This window comes from Miniopterus schreibersii (genome assembly GCF_964146895.1).
Source record: "Miniopterus schreibersii genome assembly, chromosome: 6".
In the NCBI taxonomy this organism is placed as follows: domain Eukaryota; kingdom Metazoa; phylum Chordata; class Mammalia; order Chiroptera; family Miniopteridae; genus Miniopterus; species Miniopterus schreibersii.
Window position 1 is genome coordinate 47,477,093 of NC_138107.1, and position 24,137 is coordinate 47,501,229.

The following is a 24,137-nucleotide window of genomic DNA, read 5'->3' on the forward strand; positions in this document are numbered from 1 at the left end:
CACCACCCATAATCACCATACTGTAGTATCTGAGTTGTTATTTTTGCTTAATCCCCTCACATTTTTTACCCAGCCCTGGAATCACCATCCCTTTTGACAGTTGTCAGTCTGTTCTCTGTATCCATAAGTCTGTTTCTCTTTTGTTAGTTTATTTTGTTCATTAGATTCCACATGTGAGATCATGTGATACCTGTCTTTCTCTGACTGGCTTATTTTGCTCAGCATAATACTCTCCAGGTCCATCTATGCTGCCTAAAAGAGTAAGGTTTCCCTCTTTTTTAACAGTGGAGTAGTATTCCATTGTGTAAATGTCCCACAGCTTTTGTACCCACTTGTCTACTCATGGGCACTTGGGCTGCTTCCAAATCTTGGCTATTGTAAATAACACTGCGATGAACACAGGGGGGCATATATTCTCTCAAATTAGTTTCAGGTTTCTTTGGATACATTCCCAGAAGTGGAATAGCTGGGTCATAAGGCAGCTATTTTAAAGTTTTGAAGTAACTCCACACTGCTTTCCACCCTGCATTCCCACCACCAGTGGTTCCCTTTCTCACACCCTCCCCAGCACCTGTTTGTTGATTTACTGTTGACAGCCATCCTGACAAGTGCGAGGTAATCTTGTGGTTTAATTTGCATTTCTCTGATTAGTAATGTTGAGCATCTTTTCATACCTATTGGCCACCTGTATGTCCTCTTTGGAGAAGTGTCTATTAACTGGCCTGTTTCTATTCTTTGGTAACTTGCCCCTTTTCTTCACATGGTGCTTCTGAGATACATCCAAATTAAGGAGTATAACCACAGTTCAACAGAATATTCCAATATATGACTACATAATAAAACAATTTACCTAATTGACCGCTGAACATTTGATGAGTTTTAGTAAGGTTTTTTTTAGGTATTTGTCCACTTCATATATTCACATTATTGGGCATAAGGTTGTTGACAATATCTCAACTTTTTTTTTAATAGTTGCAGAATCTGAAATCATGTTCTTTTATTTCCAGCATTGACTCTGTAATCATCTCAAGAAAGATTTGCCAATTTTAGTAATCCTTTTGTAGAACCAATTTTTTAGAGTTCTGGTCTTTTTTATTGATTTGATCATCTTTATTATTTTCAATTTGAAAACTCTGTGCTATTTTTACTCTTGTTACTTTCTTTAGGTTTATTATGCAGGGATTTATTTCCCCTAACTTCTTAGCTTATTAATTTCCAATTTTTTCTCCTCTAACATTGGTATTTAAAGTTATAAATTTCCTTCTTTATATCCTTAGCTGCAGTCCCAAAGCTACGTGTAGTATGTTAGTTATTTCCTTCAAAAAATTTTAAAGCCTGGCCGGTGTGGCCTCAGTGGTTGAGCGTTGACCTAGGAACCAAGAGGTCATGGTTCGATTCCTGGCCAGGGCACATGCCCAGGCTGTGGGCTCGATCCCCAGTGGAGGGCATGCAGGAGGCAGCCGATCAATGATATTTCTCTATTGATGTTTCTACCTCTCCATCCCTCTGTCCCTCTCCCTCTAAAAATCAATAAAAACTTTCATTATTATTATATTTTTAATTTCCATCATATCCTCTTTTTACCTACAGGTTATTTAGAGATATGTTTCAATATCTCTAAGCATATGTGTATTTCTCTCTTTTTTTTGCACTTATAAGTTTTTATTTACAGAAAGTTTTTGTAACATTCTGTATGTAGTGCTTAAAGGTGGCAACACGTATACATATACACATATTTGTGGCAGCTGAAATATAACGTGTACAGGCCCAAAACTCTACTATATTGCACAGGTGTCTCCTATCTCATTCATGGCACTTTTGGAAATGTGAGAGTGCACATAAAATATATTTAGAGCTGCTTCCCCAAAAGAAAATTATTTCATTCATTCCTTCACTTTCTTTTTCTTTCTTAAACATGTACATTCTTACATAATCATGTGGTAGAAAAAAACGGGCTGTGCCATCAAATAAATCTGCATTTGAAATCCAGCTTTATATATTCTGAGTTATTTAAAGAGTTTACTTAACCTCACACCCATTCTGCTTTCTGGTACGTATGAAACATCACTCAAAGAATATTAATTAGCTTTCCTTCTCTTCTGGGAAACTGAAGTCTAACTGAAGTCTACTAGATAATGAATGTTGGGTTTTTTAGGAAAACACTCATACAGATATATCCAGTATTGGCTGCATGCTTAGGGTATATTCTGGGATACTTGATCAAATATGTCCTTAATCAAATTAGTTTATTTTCATTCTTCAAGTTCCCACGTAATTTGGGGTATGTGTGAATTCCCAAACATTCCCGAGCCTCTCCTAGGCTTCTCTAATTGCTTCTTATCCTGTCACCCTGAAAAGCAGCAGCCTGTTGCCTTTACAAAGGTGAGCAGCAGCCCAGACACCATTTGAAAATAACTTAATAACCCTGAACCGCCTCTCCCCTCTGGATAATTTCCTTAGAGCATTAATCCTTTAAACACTGATCTGGCAGCAAAAAAGTCCCTTTCTCAGCAGGAAAACTTAAAATCCCACTGGGGGGAGGGGAGAACTAAGTATTTCTTTCCGCAAGAATGTTAGTGTACACACAAATACATACCCATAATTTCTTTTAAAAAATAAACTGAGCACACTGTATAAGTCAGTATTGTCATGCTGTAAATTTTTTAAATCCTTGTATAAGATTGAAAAAAAAACTGTTTTCAGCAATCTGGAGCACGTCTAAGCATGGGCCCTATGAGCCTCAGCCTGCTGTCAGCATTCAGTGCAACCATTAACTCCCAGGGAGATGGAACGAAGAAGCTTCCCTGTGACTCCTGAAGCTTTCAAATGCTTTTTCTGTTTTTCCTTCTCAGTTAACTCACATCCATCTGGGTCCCCAAAGCCACTGCATGTCAGATGGCCAGTGCAAAGAGTAATTTTTAACTTGTTTCTTTGTTGTTTTAGGGCATTTTTGTTGTGTCCTTTTGGTTTGGTCACTTTTTCTTTTTTTCTTTTAAATATATCTTTATTGATTTCAGAGAAGAAAGGAGAGGGAGAGACAGAAACATCAATGATGAGAGAGTCATTGAACGGCTGCCTCCTGCACGTCCCCAACTGGGGATTGAGCCTGCAACCCGGGCATTTGCCCTGACCGGGAATCAAACCCCGATCACCTGGATCCTAGGTTGATGTTCAACCCCTGAGCCACACCTGGCCAGGTGGGGCCACTTTTTCTTAGTCGAGCTTTTTATTAAGGAAGCATCTCATAGTTACAGTCCACATGATCTCCACAGAGTAAAAGGTAGGACCTAAGCTACTTTTCTTTAAGATGAGGCTTGGTCTGTTGTGTCATATTAATTCATTCAGTTCTAGAGGCTAAAGGTACGGGGTCAGGGTGTCAGCACTGTCCGGTGAGGGCCCTCTTCTGACTGCAGAGTTCTGGGTCTTTTTTCCTGAGCATCTGAACATTTCCTAGAGGGTGTGAAGACATTTTCTGTATGCCTGAAGTTGGTTTCAGCAGGCTATGTCTCAGCCTGGATTATTAGGAGTTAATCTTTCCAGTTCTCTAGTAGGCTCTCTCAATATGAGAATTTAGTTCCTCTTCTATTTCTGAAATGTTTTCTTGGATTCATTCATCGTTTTGAATGTTAGTTATATCCCACTGTTTTTCCTTCTTTGAGACTCCATTTAAACATACCGTTATTCTTTGCCTGTCTTCCATTTCAACCTTCTTCCCTCTAACCTTTTATATTCCTTTATCTCATTTTTATTCCTTTGGTTGCCTTTCTTATATGCCCCTTATTAAATTTTCATTTGCATCTATTCTCCTTAGGGACCTTGTAATTCAGTCAATTCTAAAATAATTTTTATTTCCATTTCTCTCCTGCATTCAATTTACTCCATTCATTCCTGTCTTTTGGCCTATTTATTTCCACAATGGAATATCTTATTCAAGGTGTTTTTCTTACAGACCCAAATCCTTGTCTATTTAATTCTGTCTGCAGTGTTGTCTTACAATTTTCTTCTGCTTTATAGTTGTTTCTGGGAAAGAGAGTATCATTGAGTAAAGTATATCAGTTCTGTTTTCTTGTAGTAACTTCAGAAAGGTCTGTTTAGTTTCCTTCTTTTTCATTTTGTAGATTTGAGCTACTTTAAGATTCCTGGTTCAGTGGAGCCCTCTTTTGTCCGTGTACCAAAGTCCTATTCTTTATTGGGTTTCTTTTTTTTTGGTGGTGGTGGTGGGTGAGTTTTGTTTTTGTTTCTTTGTTTGTTTCTCCTTTGTTTTGCAAGACTCTACATTTTCTGCTTTTACTTCCAGTCACTTTCACCACTCGATCACCAAGGGGGAGCCACTTCCTTTCCACATTTTTATTCCCAGAAGCCCTACCTTCAAAGACTGCCTCCTCATGTAATGCACACTTTTATGTTCCTATGGTATAATCAGTTCTCTGATCTATAAGGAAACATTTTCACTATTTTCACATTCTGGCAATGGTTTTAGACCAACTTTTATGACTTCTCCTAGCTCCCTTCCTCCCTCCTCTGAGCAATTTTTCTGACTACCCTTGCTTGCAGAAAGTTTTGTGGTAGAGCTTTGGTGGTTTTTACTTTTAATTTACAGCTTTGAATAGTCAGTCCTATCTTGTAGTTATGCTAGCAACATGGTTTTTTTTGTGTATTTTCACTTGTTCTTGCTGTTCTGTATTTTGGAGGAGGTTACGTGGGAAGCTGTGAGTTTAAGCGTCCACCCATTGTCCATGGCTATTAGACAATGTCACTGGGTTAGAAGTCACTGGCTTGAAATTTTTAGTACCACCTACGCACCATGAACTTGCCGGCTTGCAATAACAAATACATGATTTTAGCCCGGCCGGCCGTGGCTCAGCGGTTGAGCGTCGACCTAGGATCCAGGCAATCGGTGTTTGATTCCCGGTCAGGGCACATGCCCGGGTTGTGGGCTTGATCAATGACTCTCTCATCATTGATGTTTCTATCTCTCTCTCTCCCTCCTCTCCTTTCCTCTCTCTGAAATCAATAAAGATATATTTAAAAAAAACAAAAACAAAAAAACAAATACATGATTTTAAACCACAATGCACCATAGTTGAAGACAGGCAATGTTCCCTACAGATTTAGCTGAGGTTTGAGTTCATCATTCTGGGAGCCTGTGTTTAGGGATAGTTGGTATAATAGTAGGCTATCGACTTGGGTCAACTCTGAGCTTTATCTCTCTATGCTTATGCCTTACAAGGTATGAAAGCTAATGTTCAAGTCTCTACAATTCAGCAACTGCCTCTAAATTGATAAGGCAGCTTCAAGTGTTCAGCTGACTTGAGTTCCCACCTATATTTAGTATTTGGCCTCAGTGTTTCTTACTTTCTACAAGCTCACTGACACACTTAAAATGCTTCTTACATAATACCCAGCACAATTAGATCAGATTACTTTTTTAAGCAGGAAGGTCAAACTGTCTTACTATCAAGAATATAAACTTCTAATTTGACTTTCAAATAAAGTGGCCTTGAACTCTGAGAATAATATAACTCATTTTAATACTATTTTAAAAACAAAATGGCCTCAGACATTTATTATTTTAAGACAAGTAAGTCTGGTTACTACATAAAATGAAGAGCATACAAATCATTTAGGTTAAACAATATATATTACTATGCAGATTTCTATAATTAATATTTTAAATTATGCCTAGTTTTCTGTTTAAAATCTAGAAAAAGTCTAATGGCAACAAGTATAAATATGCCTACACTAACTATATGTGGTTTACACTTTCAAGTCTAAAATTTATAAAATAAGAACATTTCTAAAAATTATAAAATTCTTAACTAATAAAGATAAGCTTTGCAGAAAAAGAGAAAATTGATTTTTACCATGTCAATGAAATAAAACATCAAAGGGAAAAAAGTTGCTGAAACTTTGTAATATACAAATCTCTTAGAACGCCAAACTGTACTGAAAAACCAAAATGCCAGGAAAAAATTTTCTTACTTAATAATAAGTGAAAATACAAGAAACTCATACTTAGGAAACTTACTTTATTTTAGTTATATTTAATTTAGTAAATTTACTGCTAAAATAACTCAAAATAAATACAGTGCACACTGGCCGGTGTGACTCAGTTGATTGGAGCTTCATCCCAAAAGTTTGTGGGTTCAATCCCCAGTCAGGGCACGTATGGGAGGCAACCAATCGATGTTCTCTCTCACATTGATATTTGTTTTCTTCTCTCTCTCTGTCTCTCTCTTTCCCTTCTCCTCTCTAAAAATCAATAAGCATATCCTCAGGTGAGGATTAAAAAAATAAGTAAATAAATAAATAAAGTACTTGTAAACCTGCAAAAATACAGTCATTATTAAAATGAGATAGCAGCACCCAAACCCCAAATTGTGGAAAGGTGGGAAATTAAAAATCCCATAAGTTATCAAAAGTACTTTTTCATATAACATAAACCATTTTAAGTATCATTTCATAATGAATTATTTATACTTACTTCTGTCTATGGGTATTTCTCTTTTTCTCCTAATCCATAACACTTGAAATTAAATAAAGCCCCATTATGAAGACTTGGCTCAAAATGAGGTCAAAGAAAATTTCCTATCTTCCTCTTTGCGCTTTTCTTCATCCCTCCTTGAAATAATACTGAAAAATTGATTAACAGAAACCTGTTTTATTTCTTTTCAAATCTATATCTGTCACATTTCCTAACTAAAATGTTTCTTGAATTACTAAAGGATATTAAATATTTTAGCCTGATTCTTGACATAACAAAAAAAGAAAAGAAAACTTGAGAAAATAAGTCCAATTTTATAATTCTCTTACATGTTTCATATTACCAATTTAGGATTTAAAATGTTGCAGGTATTTAGTACTCAGTTAACGCTCTGTTTGTTGTTGGTGGTTGTCTTATAAAGGAGGAATGCTGTAAGACTTTTTTTGGCCAAAACCACTGCATAATTAGTAACAATAACTAATATATCCACTTTACAACTTACTTCCGATAGAGTCCGTTTACTTCTGTGGTCTAGAAGATGAATGAGTAGAACCCATAATTCTTTAATGCATGGACACAGGCAATGGTGACTCGTTAATGCTTCAGAAGGCCTAACCTGTAGAAAAGAATGCAAATGAGTTACTTTAGAATTTTACATGCTACACATCATCCCAAATATTTTAGAAGAATGATCTAGATGACTTAAAATTTATACTTAATTACATAAAATTCTTTATAAAAATGTGCCATTTCATTAACTTTTAAAATCCCCCATTGTAAAACCAACAGCACAGAATAAATTTTATTTTCAACTTTTAACAAAAACTCTCTTCTTTAATTATCTAGTCCAATGGTCAGCAAACATTCTGTAAGGAACTAGATAATAAATACTTGAGGCTTTATCCATGATACGGTCTTTGCATATCTACTCAACTCTGGCACTGCTGTGTAACATCAGCCATTGACAATAAGTAAAAAAAGGATGGGGCTGAGTTCCAGTAAAGTTCTATTTACAAAAACGGGGTGTGCTACATTTCGCCACAGCCTCATGGTTTCCTAACTTTGATCTAATCCATCAGCCACACTAAAAAGACATGTAGTAAAAAAATTAGAAAATAATTTTTGATTCACTGTTAAGGAGACTAAAAATGTTTGCAAGTCAGAATAAACACAATTATTAGAGCTATATAAAGGTTAAACAACTTTACCATTTTTATAACAAATGTATCCTCGATGGCCCTAAATAATGCAGAGAATATTGTCTATACTTACAAGTATAGCTAAACTTCTGAAATTCATTATACATTATTTCACATACATTACATATACATATCTAACACAATACATTGTAAAAGGTAACTTTAAGGCATTACTATATCATATCTGATTAATCTGCTCCTATTAATTATAAACATATAGATTAAAAAGATACTGATAATACATAAAACAATCTACATTTTAAAAAATTATAAATCCTGATTTTTCATTAGTAAGGTTTATGCTTGTAATCAGAAATAAGTAATGATAATCTATAAATTTCCATTACTTGAAAATGAATGTGTACTCAAACACCTTTAAATCTGTCTGCATTCAACACTATATATAAATACAATTTAGTTAAAACAAGTAATTTCCACCATGATGCTAGAACTTTTATGAAAACAAGTGAACTACCCTTAAAATTTGTGAACTAAAACTACCTTTTAAGTTTATCGACAAACTTTAGTTAATTACTCATCTCTTTCATTATTTCACTAGATTATTAAAGGGCTGGCCTCTCCTATTTAAACTGAAGTTAAATTTCCAGTCATTATCATAAACATTGTTTTTATTTATTTATTTTTGACAAGATGAAAAAGCTTTAAAAAAATAGCAGGTCTAAAACTAATTCCAGCCTCTTTTAAATGTTTAAACCAACTTCTTTTCCTATTCAACTCCCAGATAATAGTAAATACAAAATGGAAAGAATTAACAAGAATTTAGATTACATTCTTATAAACTTAAACCACAACCACATGGATTAAGTACTAACTATTGCCATTAAATATCAAAAATACAAATAAACTCTTAAAGCATTACCTTGTCATATCTGTTGAGTGACAGCCTTATTAAATCACCAAGGAGATTTTCACAGTGCTCTTCAAATAGGCTGACATTGGTTAAATTGTCACCAGCCAGATTAAAAAACTGCTGACTATATACAACTTGTTCTAAAAATGTAATAAATTTTATTTAAAACTACAGTAAAGAGGAAAGTGACTGTAAACCTTTAAATTAACTTATAACAAAACTGTAAATTATGCACTTAAAAGCAAATTTTTGCAAATAGAAGTTACATTTTACAACTCCTTTCTTATATGAACACTGATAAACATCACCTAAAGAAAGTTTCAATCCTTTCAATTACCATTCAGTAGATTTCTCTTTTTTAAATGTGGCCATCTTTGTAAAGAAACCAAGCAAGATCACTTAAGAGAAAAAAATAAGAGGGTAAACACTAGAAATTCTTCACCCATATTTCTAACCAATAAAGCCTTTAAAACATTATTCTTGCCCTGCTGGGCGTGGCTCAGCGGTTGAGCGTCAACCTAGGATCCAAGTGATTGGGGTTTGATTCCCAGTCAGGGCACATGCCCAGGTTGCAGGCTCGATCCCCAGTTGGGGATGTGCAGGAGCAGCCGTTCAATGACTCTCTCATCATTGATGTTTCTATCTCTCTCTCTCCCTCTCCTGTCCTCTCGCTGAAATCAATAAAGATATATTTTAAAAAATAAAAATAAATAAAACATTCTTTCAACAAACAATGATAAACTAGCCATGTGCAATTGTTTTTTTGCATGAAGTATAGCAAAAAAAGGTAACAGATACCAAAATTTGTGCCTATATCAGAGTAATCCACCTGAGTGAGTGTTGCTCTAAGAAAATATATTTTTTTTTGCCCGGCCGGGCGTGGCTCAGCGGTTGAGCATCAACCTAGGATCCAGGCGATTGGGGTTTGATTCCCGGTCAGGGCACATGCCTGTGTTGCAGGCTAGGCAGCCGATCAATGACTCTCTCATCATTGATGTTTCTATCTCTCTCTCTCCCTCTCCTTTCCTCTCTAAAATCAATAAAGATATATTTTTTAAAAAAAGAAAATATTTTTTTTAAAAAAGAGTCCACAGGGGAGAAAAAATTATGTATTTGTGTACAGCTCTGCATGTCTGCGTGCATGTATGCATGTAAGTATACACACATAGAGACATATATGTATCTTTGTATTTATTAATTAATTTAAAAAGCAGGCACTGAGGTAATAAATGTCCTTATAACTTAAATAATAATTTATTTTACAACTAAATATTTCCAGAATATTGCTCAACTTAAAATAGAACCTAAAGATGTGAAAGAGCAAGACCAAGAAATAATAGGCAACATACAAAATAAAAGATTACTATCTGTAATGAACTTCTACTAATTAAAAAAAAAAAAGAAAAATTTGCAAAAGATTATAAACTAATTAATAAAAAAAATATAAAGAGGCAATAAAGTTATGTGACAATGTCCAACTTTACTGGCAACCAAGAAATTGCAAAAATAGAGATTTATCATCATTTTTCACATATTAGTTGGCAAAAAATAACTGTTAATATCCACTACTGGCAATAGTATGAGGCAAAGGCATGCTCATAGTTAGTGTTTACAAATTGGGGAAATTTACTCTACAGCAACAGAGAGCATATACAATATTAAAACTGCAACATGTTACTCCAATTCTAAGAATCTATTCCACAGCATAACTTGTACAACTATTGAAAGACATATATATACATAAGGATGATCAGGATATTATTATTTCTAACATGAAAAGAGGGAAATAACTGAAATATTAAAAAAAAAAAAAACTTGGCTAAATAAATTATGACAGACCTTTACATACATCCCTTAAATGAATAAAGTAAAACCATAGGCATGAACATGAACAAATCTCTAAAAAAACCACACAGAAAAATATAACAGCAGCATTTGTGGTTAGAAATCAAAGCAAAAATCCCACCTATGAGTTTCTATATATGCATTCTAATATAAAATATGGAAAGATAAACAGATCAAGCTGTTTCCAGTAGTTATCTCTGGAAAAAAGGAGTAAGAGTTTCACATTTTACTTAGATTACTATTTGATTTAAAAAAAACAGAAAACACTTTTATTATTTCTATAATTTTAGAAAAACAATAAAAGTTTAGATTAGAAAAAGGTCATAAATCAGAAATCTATAAACTTACTCAATTTTTCACCAAGTATCTGAAGAATTTCTAGCACCAGCCAATGAATATCCAAGTGGAGATGTAATAAATGCCACGATGGAGGGAAAAGCTGTGAATGATATTATCAACTGTGACTGAGAATTCATAACACTTTACAAGGTATTTGATAATATATCACAACACTCCTCCATAAGCACCATGACAAAGGATCAGTTAACCTACCACTAAGCTCAGGGAAAACCTTTGTCTTGTTCATCAGAAGAGTCTTTCACTAGAGATTTTAAAAGCAGGACAGGATATATTTTCATCTAAAGACTTAGAACAGACCCACCTTAGGTCTAACTGCATGTATAGTAAAGGTCCCTTCAACCAACCTTTGATTCTACTACATCTACAAGGCAGTAAAAGAATTTTTTTAAAAACACTTATCTGCATGACTTTTAGACTTTAGTTAGGAAATGTTTCTAAATGTAATACATATCCAGGAACTCCTATAAAGAATTTTAACAAGAACTTGAAACTATCATGTAAATACTATTGTCATGCCCTTTAAGAAACTTAAAGAAGCAAAGAAATTACCTCTCAATTCATGCATCAGGATTCAAACCTAATTCTGGCTGAAAAGCCAGTGCTCTTAACTATCAATAACCTTCTTCCAGTCAACATTTAGTATCACTATAAAAATAAAAACTATACACGTGTTCTATTAAGACACCCAGAAAGAATGCTGCAGAAGGAACTTGCCATATCAAATATGCAAACAAAATAAAATGCTACACTAATAAATTAGTACTGGCTCAGGAATAGATAATAAAAAACAGCAAAAATAGGGATAAGAGAACTGGATAAACATGATATCCAAATCAGTGGGAAAAGCATGAGTCACTCAATAGGACAGAATTATTAACTTATTTGCAAGAAACTAAAGTTAGATTTCATACCTCAGAGCATTATTTTTAAGAAAGAGATTTAAAGAGGTAAATGTAAAAAACAAATACATTTTTAACATCAACGTAGAGATGACACAAAAGAAAAACACTGACAAATATAACTATTTAAAAGTCCAATCTATCTAGTAAGTCAGCTTAAATGCTGAAAAAGATAAATGAAAATATTTGTAATGCATAATACCCAAATATTTCCAATAAACTAAGTTCCAAAACAAATAAAAGACATGCTCAATTGAAAATACCAATTAAATTAATACTTTTCATATGTAAGATTGGTAAAATATAGGAAATATAAAATCTTGAAAGATGCTTTTATTTTGTAAGATGTTTTCGCTGTTGTTTTAGAAAAGAATTTTAGTGTATGATTTTGTTTATGTATTGAAGACTACATTCCCCTGCTTTAAGAATTCAGTCTTCAAATCTTCAAATAACCTATCTTTTCAAGTCTGCCTAATTAAAAAACCTATGAAGGGCAAAACCTAGTTTGAGGACCCTTGCACACATTCTTTATTTCTGCTCCTAGATAAGTTACTATTTTCTTAACCACTTGATGAATATCCAGAAAAATAATTTGAATTTAGAGGCTAAAATGAAGGAAAAATATCCCTCCTCCACATCTATTAATTTTTATTAAATGACACAATTAAAAGCAATTATCTACTTGCTTTCTATAAACATAAATCTGTGAATTCAGTTGGAACTCTATTTGCTTTTATTATTAGATATATTGATCTCCCATAGTCAATTTTTGTTGTTGTTGTTCAATTTCACAGAAATATACAAACACTTAGTTGAACATTTTGACAAAGACATGTTCCTAAAAACTAAATGTTATTAAAATTGGTAAAGTCAAATAGAATGGAAGAGGTTGAGAGTTCAGGGAATTCATGGGAAAGTATAATTTGTCATCCAGTTAAACTCACATTATCCTATGGAGAATTTGTTAATTATAACCATAAGCTGGGTTACGCTAACAAGACAAATTAAAAAACAAAAGCAAAAAACTTCAGATGGAACAATAAAAGGTAGGGGAGCAAAAGGTCATCAGTCAAAACAATCTTTTTTTAAATCTTCACCCAAGGATATTTTTATTGATTTTAGAAAGAGAGGAAAGGGAGGGGAAAGAGACAGAGAGACAGAAACATGAATCAGTTGCCTCCCAACCAGGGATTGAACCCGCAACTTGGGTATGTAACCTGACCAGGAATTGAACCCACAACCTTTTGGTGTATGAGATGATACTCCAACCAACAGAGCCACCCAGCCAGGGCAGTCAAAACAATCTTAATCATATTCTGAAAAAGTCTCAAAAGTCAGAATAGGCAAAATGAAGTGCTTTTGAAAGTGTAACTTTTATAAGGTAATCTTTTTGAATTTACTATAATAAAAAAGGAGCCCTGGCCGGTATGGCTCAGTTGGTTGCATTAGCCCATGCACCAAAAGGCTGCTGGTTCAATTCAGCTGCAGGTGATTCCTGGTCAGGGCACATGCCTGGAGTTGTGGGCTTGATCCCCAAGTAGGGGGCATGCAGGAGGCAGCTGGTCGATGTTTCACTCTCACATCGATATTCCTCTCTTTTTCTCCTTCTCCCTTCCTCTCTCTCTAAAAATCAATGAAAAAATCTTAAAAAAAAAAAAAAAGTAAGCAAAGATGACACATATTTTTAGAAAATAAAGGTTATTTGATTTTATTTGAAACTTTTAAACATTTGCACTGTTATAAATTAGAATAGAGAAGTTATCAGATTTAGTGTATACTGTTTTAAGTGCTTTATTCATTTTCATTTATTTAATTCTCCTAAGAACTCTGGAAAGCTATACGAATTATATAGATGTGGAGACTGAGGCAAGAGGTATTACTTGCCCAGAGACATAATTAATAAGAGGAGGAGACAGAATTTCAACTCAGGTAGTCTGGTCTAGAGCTGTCCTCCTGACTGATTTCCTTCATTCTTGAATAAATACTATTTGTAGGGAGAAAAACTGGTAATTTAAAAATTAAATGAAACAAGTCAAACCTCAATCTGATTTTGATTCATAAATGCTCCCCGATTAATGCTGGGAAGTTCACATAGGTGTCCAATATATAAGAGTAATCCATGAAGCTCATCAACCAGCAGTGAGGGAAGCTGAGCCTCCAGAACCTCATAGGGATGAACAGGAGCATGATTCTGAGCATTCTGTACTGTCAGGAACCTACAAAACAATTAGATACAATAAACAACCAAAGTCTGGATGAATATGTACTCAGAAATTCATGCAGTAATCAAAATACTTAACTGGCGTCCTACCTGAAGATGAAAACTTTAACATAATGAAGAAATGTTACGCATTGCTGCCTAATATTGCCTGCTTTGGCATGCAGGGTCGATATCCTCCCTGAAACAAAAACATATAATGTTAATCATAGCTTAAATAATTAATCAGTGAGTAGTGAAATAAAAGCAGCACTTTATCTTTTAATTTTTTCCACTGATATCTATATACTTCTTGCACTGCCCCCAAAATCTGTTATTAAGGTCACCAATGAAACTCATGTTGTCCAATCAATGGATACTACCTGTCCTCAAGTAACTTGCCCTCGCAGTAGCACTGGCTACACTTGGCTTCACTGACGCCATATACTACCCTGGTGCATTCTTCCTCATGTGTCCTTTCTCCCACCTCTCTTTTACTGGCTCCTACTCCTCTATCCTACTACTAGTATGGGGTCTCCTCAGGAATAAGACCTGAGTTCTCTTCTCTCTGTACATCTCTTCCTGCAATAATGATCAGTTATCAGTGTCTTTATTTCAAAATGATAGCAACTTGAAAACGATTACCTCTATCCCAGACCTCCCCTTTGCACTCCAGACCTTGCATGTCAAACTGCCTGTCATCTTTTTTTTCTTTTTTTAATATATCTTTATTGATTTCAGAGAGAGGAAAGGAGAGGGAGAGAGAGAGATAGAAACATCAATGATGAGAGAGTCACTGATCAAGCCCGCAACCCGGGCATGTGCCCTGACCGAGAATCGAACCCTGATCGCCTGGATCCTAGATCGATGCTCAACCGCTGAGCCACACCCGGCCGGGCACTGCCTGTCATCTTTACTTGGATTGCTCATACACTGCAAATAATACATCCTCGATTTCTCCCAAAATCTGTTCATGCCTATGTTTTCTCCACTCATTACAACTGGTGCCAACAGTTGCCTATATGTTATTCTTGCTTCTTCCATTTCCTTAAAACTCATATTTAATCCACCAGAGTCCTATTATGACCAAAATTATGTTTAAACTTTTCATTTCCCTATAATCTCTTGAATTACTGAACAGGTCTCCTAATAGGTCTTCCCTTATCCTCTTTGCCCCTCTATAATCTAAGTACAAAATATGCTTTAAATATATATCAATTCCCGTTCCTCCAAAATCAAAACCCATGAAAAGCTATCTACTGTATTTAGAATGAAATGAAATCAAAACTCCTTATAATGATTTATAAGGCCCAGAATGATATATTAATATTGTCTGTCTTTCTCCCAACTTCAAACCATGCCATCTTCCCCTCACTTCAACACTTACATCAGCAAAAATTACCTGGAACGTTACCATGTGCAAAACACTGACAATCACTATAAGAAAAATGAGTAAGAGACAATCGCTAAACAAAAGCATAAAAAACCATGACGAGAATTAAAGACAACAAATTCTGATCCATATTAAACATAAAGCAAAACTTATTTCTAAATTCGAACTTAAATGAGCAAACATGGCCAGTGCTTTGGCAAAACCAACAGGAAAAGATGTTATGCAAATACCTACATATTAAAAAGTATAGTGCACTTTTATAGCTTAATTATATTTCACCTACAAAAGTCCTATCATCCCTCAGTTTCACAATTCTCAGCCCATAAAGGAAGTACTCCCTTAAAAAAACTGCTGTGAACTTCTGCATTCAGTCAAGATGGAGTAAAAGGAATCAGATGTTTTAAACTAGAAAACCAGAAAATCAACATTAAAAAAAAGTTTTCAGGCACCAGAAACAAGGCAATGCAAGACTGCTATCCCAGAGAGAAGGTAAGTCCTAAGACTGCACAAACTTCCCACCAAAAAACAATTACCAGGCTGCAGCACCGGGAGAGAGAGCCCAAACAGAGCCAAAATCACTGAGCCGAGGAGATAAAAGGTCTAAATTTACAGGACAAAAGTACCAAAGAAGAAAAAAAGCTCCATAAAAAAAAAAAAAGCTCTGGAAATATACCGAGGGTCCCCACTAAATCTTTGGCTGAATACTGATCTGTTCAAGCCCGAGAAAAATAACCCAAGACCAGGTGAGAACTTCAGAAAACAATTCCCTACAAAGCTTTCACAGGCTAGGGAACAGTTCCAGTTCCCACCAGAAATTTAAAAAAAAATCATAATACACCAAAAAGAATCCTCAGAAGCCTTATTAGAGCTAAAATAACATTAGACCAAAGGCTACTTTTTTAAAGTCCTAACAAAATTTAAAACAAGATTTAAAAAATCTAATGGATTACAAGTGCTAAAGTAACATTAGACTAAAGGCTACTTTTAAAAAAAAAAAAGTCCTAGCAAAATTTAAAACAAGATTTAAAAAATCCAGTGGATTACAAGTATTCAACAGCAAGCCAGACAAAATTTAACATGTTAGAGAAATATAAGAAAATCCAGAAAGCAGCAATGTAAAATCTACAGTGTCAATCACACAATAAAAACTTACTAGATTTTCAAAGAACCAGAAAACGATAACCCGGAACTAGGAGAAAAATCAATCAATACAAACAGACCAAGAAATGATGATGAAAGAATTTGCAGTCAACAAAGTTGAAAAGAGCAGTTATATGTAGACGCTTTATGTTCAAAATGGATGGGGGGGGGAGTATGTGGACAGAAAAAGAAGATATAAAAAAAATCCACATGAAATGTCCATAGAAAAAAATATAGTATCTGAAAAAGGAATAACACTGACAGCTATATTTAAGAACAGGCTTCAGTAAAACATACATTACTTCGTATGTTATTCCGCCTCATTGGAAAGCCATCCAGGTAGCATAACGAACAGAACAAGAACCAATACACCTCAGGAGGTGTCCCTACTCAAGGGGTTTCCAGGGAGGGCTGAGGACCAAGGCTAGCTACATGGGTCTAACAACAAAGCCCTGATACAGCTGCATGACAGCAATGGCCTCATTTGGAATAATCAATACTGCTAACCTATCCAACAAATCTATCACTAAAAGTTTTTTAAGAAACCAAAAACACCAAAATGTCAGTATAACAAATAACCATTTCAACAAATAGTCCATTGTACTATTTTAGCTCAATAAGTGTTTTTCAAGGAATAATCTTATATAATAAATGCCTTCCTCAAACTAAGTCTCTCTATATAGTCAAGTGTTCTTGCTGTGCCCGCTATAATCTCTTACTGGCTCCGCAGGGTTTCAAAATATAATTCTGATTCTCTGGAATGGTTTACAAAGACAACTGTGATTCCGTCCCTTCCAGATTCATCACTCTTACACACACTCTAATCCAACCATACATAATTACTTCCTGCTTCCTGAACTTTCACATTTCTTCATACTTCAAAGTCTGTGTCAATACAGTTGTTTCGACCTGGAACTTTTCCTGTCCCCTAAACTTTCCCAAAATCTCCTGTCCAGCTAATCTCTCCTCATCCTGGAAGGCTCAGATCTGGCATCACTGGGTGATGAGCATATAAGCAAATGAAGCCCTTGGCTGCCACAGCAGCTTGTACGTGCTTCTACCACCACTTCTCCATTTACCATGCTGACCTATGCGTGCATGTCTACGTCCCACTCAACTGCAAGCTCTTCAGCAGCATACTTTCCACTTTGATGTGTCTGCACCTTACCCAGCACCTTAGCTGAAGCAGGGACTCAGAGGGTAATGAAATACTACTACTCAATGCTTACTGAGCATATGCAAAGAAAACAAAACCAATAAAAGAGCCCTAACAGGTGACAGCAAACGGCTAGGCCAGGTACTCCTCACTGAAATTAACAAGTTTTCATAAAATATTAAAAATAATCTAATCGCATGAGATATCACCTCATACTTGTCAGAATGGCTCTTATCAAAATGTGAAAAATAACAAGTGTTGGCAAGGATGTGGAGAAAAGGGAACCCTGTGCACTGTTGATGGGAATGTAATTTAGTGCAGCCACTGTGGAAAACAGTATGAAGGTTCCTTTAAAAATTAAAATAGAACTACCATACAACACAGCAATTCCACTTCTGGGTATTTATCTAAACAAAATGAAAACACTAATTTGAAAAGATAGATGCACCCTTATATTCACTGCAGCATTATTTACAATAGCCAAGATATGCAAGCAACCTAGGTGGCCATCAATAGATGAGTGAAGAGAGATGTGATTATATACATACACATACACAGATACACACACGCACACAGGAATATCACTCAACCATAAAAAAAGAATAAAATCTTGCCATTTGTGACAACATGGATGGACCTAGAGGATGGTATGCTAAGTGAAATACCAGTTATTTCACTTATTTGTGTAATATAAAAAGCAAAACAGAAACAGACTCACAGATAATGAAACTAAACTGATGGTTGCCAAAGGGAAGGGAGAGGGGGATGGGTAAAAAAGGTGACGGGGGTTAAGAGGTACAAATGTCCAGCTATAAAATACATAAGTCACAAGGATGTAACATACAGCCAAAGGAACAGAGTCAATAATATCGTAATACCTTTGTGTGGTGACAGATGATTACTAGACTTATCGTGGTGATTACTTTGTAAGGTATATAAATATCAAATCATTATATTGTATACCTGAAACAAATGCAATATTGTGTGTCAACTATACTTTAATAAAGTAAAAAAAATAATAATCACACAGGGCCACCCCAGGATTATGGTGAAATAAGACAATAACAAACCCTCCCTGAAATCAGAAACAAGGCATTATATAATCACATATAAACAAAATACAAAAACAGAAACCCTCCTCTTCCAGCTAACATGATTATTGCTTCTTTACTAATGAGAACCCTCCCTAGACTCCCTTTATTTGTCTCACCTTCTATATAAAAATTAACACAATCATTAAACTTCCACTGCTTCTTAACAGCATCCAATCCAGAACAAAGTCCTAGTCCCCTTAACCTCTACCCAAAATCAGCTGGCACAAGCCGAAACCCTATCACAACGCCCTCCCTACTCCTCCTTACTGAGAGGCCTCAACTGTTCCTCATGATGTGGATTTTCCCCTTGTACTAGTAAGCCACTAAACCTTTCTTTGACCATAGGTGTGTTCCAGGTAATCTTTAATTGCTAAGCATCACTAATAAGATATTAGGTTAAGCACTTAACCTGCACTGTCATTTAATTCCCACAAGAAATCAAGGAGGTGAGAACTATTACCTGCTGTCAGACCCACAATTAGCTAGGAGCGGAACCCAGGCTGACCAGAGCCAGGATTCTAAATACATACTGCACCGAAATTGCCAGGAAGAAGTAGCTGGCGTGCACTAAAACACTGCCCTTCAATTAGTTTCGCTACCTTAACTATACCAAACCCCCCATATCAGTCTTCTATTAAATGTCAAAAACAGACAAACAAAAACAAAAAGCAGAAAAGAAGAGCAAGAAGACAGCATAAGGTCTGGTACTATTTCTCTTATGAGTTCTCCATCCCACTCCACACCTGCAAAGCTTGTTACTAATTCACTTCAGAGATACTTAACCTTAAATCAATTTCACTTACAGATTTGAAAAATAGCCCCGACGTTCCCTACGTTCCACGTCCCCCACGTCCCCCGTTCCCCCAATAACAAAAAAAAAATTATAAAAAAAAAAGATTTGAAAAATACTGTAAATCTCAGCTACAACAAAATTGTATTTAGTGTTCAGAAAAAACGTCATACTTTTTCTGACGTAATACTTCCTCCATGGTATTATGATATCCCAACTACGCATCATAAAACCCACATGCAATTCACTATAATTCCCCTTTAAACACAACTTACCAAAATCACAGCTGGCCTGTAATAAGGTTTCCAAGTTATATAGTTGTTGCCTAATTTAAAAATGTAAAGTGAGAATTAATCTCAGAATATGAGTACATAAATAATGTTTCTAATACTACATGTTTATTATAAGGTCAGCTTCAGGTAGTGAAGACTTTGAGAAAAGATAAACAGGCCTTTGTCTGACCTTCCAAAAATAATATATTAAAAGCTGCAAATATCTCAAAAAGTCTATCAAATGTCATAGATGTCACTATCAATGAAATACTGTTTAAATCTTCAAGGAGTTTAAGATACTTATATAAAATACCCTAGGTTAACAGTTATGTAATGAAATGTTAAACTGTATCACACATTTATACAGGAGTTCAAAAAGGAATAATGTAGACTAGAGTTATCAGGAAAAGTTATAACATTCCACCTTAATTCCTGAGAGTAATCTGCTCTTGCCAGTCTTCCTACCTGCCTTTCAACTCCTTAAAGATTGACCCATATTCATGACCCGTGTGCTAGGCAATGACTCAACTCATTCTATAATGTTCAAAATTAGAGACTCGCTCAGCCTGGTCTCCCAATAAAACACACAACATGGCACACATACAGTGATGTCTCTTTACAAGGTCTTATGGGATGAGGGTGGGAGGAGAAATCCCTCCACCTTTTCCTTTTCACTTACATGCACCATATATACATTCTTAATCTATTTTTTGGTAATTATTTGCCCTCAATAACTGACCCAATTTCAAAATCATCTGAAATCTGAATATGGACTAAGTTTTAAATGACACGTTATTACAACTGTGTTCATTGTGATAACGAGATAGTGTTTATGTTTGAAAAAAAGTTTGTATTTTAAGAAATTCATACTGAAATATTTAATGATGACATGATGTCTAGATTTTGCTTAAAAATATTTAAGCCAAAAATAAGAGAAAGGACAGATGAAGGAAATGTGATAAAACCTTGATGTTTATTATAAGTGAAGGAGGGTATGTGGAGGTTCATTATACTGTTCTCTCTACATTTGTGTATGTTTGAAAATTTTCATTAAAAATTTTTAATGTCGAAATTTACCATATTAATCAATCATATTGCTAATAATTACACAGTCTGAAAGATGTATTTGGGAAGCCTGAGTGCATTCTCTAAAAATCACAGGAACACTATAACTATTAAACAATAGAAGTATTTTGGTTTTCTTCCAAAACTATAATATAGTTCAAAGTCTTAAATACTTGTCTTGAATACAACATGTCAAATAAAGATTCTGAAAAAAAATACATTCACTAAAAAACAACTCACTCAAACCATTACTCCATAAAACATTACTGCTTAATTTTACTATTGATAAGATAATCAAGGGAACAACACGTATAACTCTACCGGTGTGTTTGTCAATATCAGTATAAGAAACCACACAGCAAGGTAACTTACAAAAGTGAACAAGCATCTACACTCCAAGGAAATTAAAGACAGCAAACATACCTGAATAAATGAAAGAGCGCTCTAGACGAATTCACTAAGGCCGTTTCAGTAACCCACTGAATGCCAAATAGTTCCACTGTATCCTCTTCAAAATTAGTTGGTAAAGGATCAAGACTCAAAATTAATCTGAAATGAGGACTGTGATTAAATCTCATGAAAAGTACACTAAGTCCCATAGTATAGCATGTCCTTTTTTTGACCTTCTAGGAACCGGTATTCCACATGACGTGCCAGCAATGAAATTGTAAAGTCAGGCTGTGCCTTGATACTGTATACATAAGAATGGCAAAGCTAGAACTGTATTAAAAATTCAGTCCTGTACGCTGATGAAAAAGTATAACTAAAGAGCATGTAACTTATGTGTAAAAGACAAAAAGGAGTCTAAGAAACATACTTTTGCCTGTGTTTAATAGTGGTTTTCAGATGTAGAATTCATCAAGTGAGGGGGCATTTAATTTTTAAAACAGCTAAATGTTATTCTGAGCAGTGTCTGGAGAACAACATAATCAAAGTGAGTAATCTCTTTTAACATCTCAAACAAAGTACAACTATAAAACCAATAAAAATGTTTTTCCTTTCTGACTGAAATTGCCTTGGAAGGTAGTCCCAAAATATTTCAGTAACAGCAGTTTTACAGCAATATGTGTACAACTGCCCAAGGCAAGAACTTTGAATAACATTCCTGTGAACTGACACAATGTGGTGCACTTATTAGAAAGTTTTTAAAAAACATGACTTGTATATGTAATGATACACAGACTTAGAAGGAACTGGGGCAACAAAAACTGTGCATGTCTTGCTTAAGAATTACTAAGAAGCTCCAAAATATTATTTCATATTTTAGGAGGAAACAACATTTCAAAAAGACCAGGTAGTTCAGGATTCAGTTTACTTAAAAGCTAAATTAGAACTCAGCTCCCTATGACAAAGCTGAGGCAGCAGGAGTGAGGTAAGAGAACATCAGGCAGCAAGACAGTTCTCCTTCATATACAAAAACCTTTTAATTATGCTCTTAACCAGGAAACCAACAACAGAACTACTAGTTTGCATCTGTCTGATGTACTAAAGTGATTTACAAAAACATGCCTTGAATATCAAGTTTAGTTGCCTGAAATCTTAATTAAATAACATTCCGAACAAACTAATGAAAAAAATCTGATGAGGGTAAAACAAAGTCTCCGTTCTTTTGTTTGTTTGTTCACCTACCGCTTAAGGGCTCCGCTGGAAAGGTAGGAGTCCCCAGAAAAATGTTTCGCTCCTCCAACTCCTCTGTTTTCAAAAGCGCAAGAGAAGCAGGGGGGTCTGCACCACTCGGTCCCCAGCTCCAGCTCCAGGCTGTCGGTCAGGAAGGCCGACGCAGCGGAACCGCCGTCCATTGTTCACTTCATGTCCTGAAAAGTTTGGGGTCCATTACAACCACGGATCAGGGCTCCAAAGAAGTTGTGATGAGATTCCGGGAGGTGGGGCGGGTGACGTCAGAAAGTTCCCCAAACGCTCCCCTCTCTCCCGCACAAACGGAACCACCGAGAAGACATTCCCAACAACTCTGCCCTACGGGCTCCCCCCAAGATCAAGGCCGACAGAACTTGGGCAGAGCGTACCCGCGACCGGCTGCAGCAAGGCCTTCAAGTCCCTCTCGGTCGGTGCCCGCGGCCGCCCGGGGCAGGGCGAAGAGGGCAGAAATGCTGGCGGGGCAAAGACGGCGGCACCTCCCGAGCCCGCCAGTCCCGCGCCCCCGGCTACCTTCTCAAGCCGCACCGCGCCCCTTTCCCCGCAGGGCCGCGGGAACGCCCCTTCGCAGACCCCGGGCGGGGACCGGGGCCCCGCGCCAACCCCACAGCCCCGGCCGCGGAGCGTGTCTCGAGTCTCTCCCCGCGCTCACGCGGAGGAGGCCGGCGCGGCGGGCCCAGGGCGGGGGAGGCAGCGTCCCGCGCCCCCGGGCGCCGCGTCTCGGCGGCTCGTCCTACCTGCTCACACGTTCAGTCCCGAGGTGGGCCCGCGGCCGCCGGGGCTGCAGCCCGAGTCCCAGGGGCGCAAATCCCAACAGTAAAATTCCCGCCACGCCGCGCCCGCGCTCAGGAAGGGCGGGGCCACGGCAGGACCCGCCCCCGGAGGTGGGCGGTGAGGTCTCCGCGGGAACCGCGGGCGCTGCCGAGTTCTCGCGAGAGTCTTCCCGCCGAGCAGTGGGAGCTGCTTTTCGCCTTCCCGCCCCGCCTCTTTTTTTTTTTTTTTTTTTTCCCGTTTTTAGTGTTAATTGATGCATTGGGTCCGAAGACGGGGCCTCATTGAGCAACAAAAGCGGTAGGTCCCGAGGAGAGCCGGGCCTGTGGACGGCGGGTTCTCTCGCTGTGGCGCTTGAGAAAAGAGCTTCTGTCCCAGGGCGGCCGGGGCGGCTCCTTCCCGCGCGGAGCCGGGCGGCGCCCCGACTCCTCCCCGAGGTTCCTGGCCTGTGAGCCGGGCAAGGGCAATCAGGAGGCTGGGCCAGGGCATGGCAGCGCTAGTGTGAAAACTGTGCCTCTACGTTTTTTTGCAGCACATCCGGACAAGTTGAAGTGGTTTAAACCTGGACCCTCGGGAACTATCGCCCGTTCGCAGCGGGTTCTTTTCAGTGCTCCGTAAAATCCACTTCTCGGAAGACCTTTCAGTCTAAGTCGGAGGTAACAGCTCAGCTCTCACTGTCTGCAGAGTCGAGAAACACGTGGCAGCTTCTCGTTCCGAGGAGCTGCTGTCGTCGGAGGACTCGCCGCGCCCGCCACAGCTCGTCCGCGTTCAGTTCCTGCAGAGGGAACAGCCCGTCGTCACTCTTTCCTCCGTTCAAACCAAACCCCGCACTTTCTGACAGATGGGGTCGTGGGGGGGAAACAACAGGACCCCTGTTCTGGCTGCTGCGAGGGCTCCGCTAGCTCCGCCGATGCCCCAGGAGGCTCCGGTGTTGTGGGGCCGCTGCAG

At 37.1% G+C, this 24,137-nt stretch overlaps 1 protein-coding gene across 3 annotated transcripts in view; it reads right to left on the minus strand.

Moving 5' to 3' along the window:
- MMS22L (MMS22 like, DNA repair protein) overlaps positions 1-23,247 on the minus strand; it is a 99,292-nt gene extending 76,045 nt beyond the window's left edge. For all 3 annotated transcript variants that reach the window (XR_013999035.1, XM_081140542.1, XM_081140541.1), the window contains exons 1-9: positions 23,156-23,247; positions 22,395-22,579; positions 21,189-21,314; positions 19,704-19,753; positions 13,970-14,057; positions 13,697-13,874; positions 10,748-10,838; positions 8,564-8,694; positions 6,987-7,100 (exon numbers count right to left, since the gene is read on the minus strand). Coding sequence is in view for 2 of the 3 variants with exons in the window: in XM_081140542.1 (XP_080996668.1) it covers positions 6,987-7,100; positions 8,564-8,694; positions 10,748-10,838; positions 13,697-13,874; positions 13,970-14,057; positions 19,704-19,753; positions 21,189-21,314; positions 22,395-22,564 (948 nt within the window). In the remaining variant the exon portion in view is untranslated. The remainder of the gene's footprint in view (positions 1-6,986; positions 7,101-8,563; positions 8,695-10,747; positions 10,839-13,696; positions 13,875-13,969; positions 14,058-19,703; positions 19,754-21,188; positions 21,315-22,394; positions 22,580-23,155) is intronic.
- Positions 23,248-24,137: the final 890 nt, after the last annotated feature.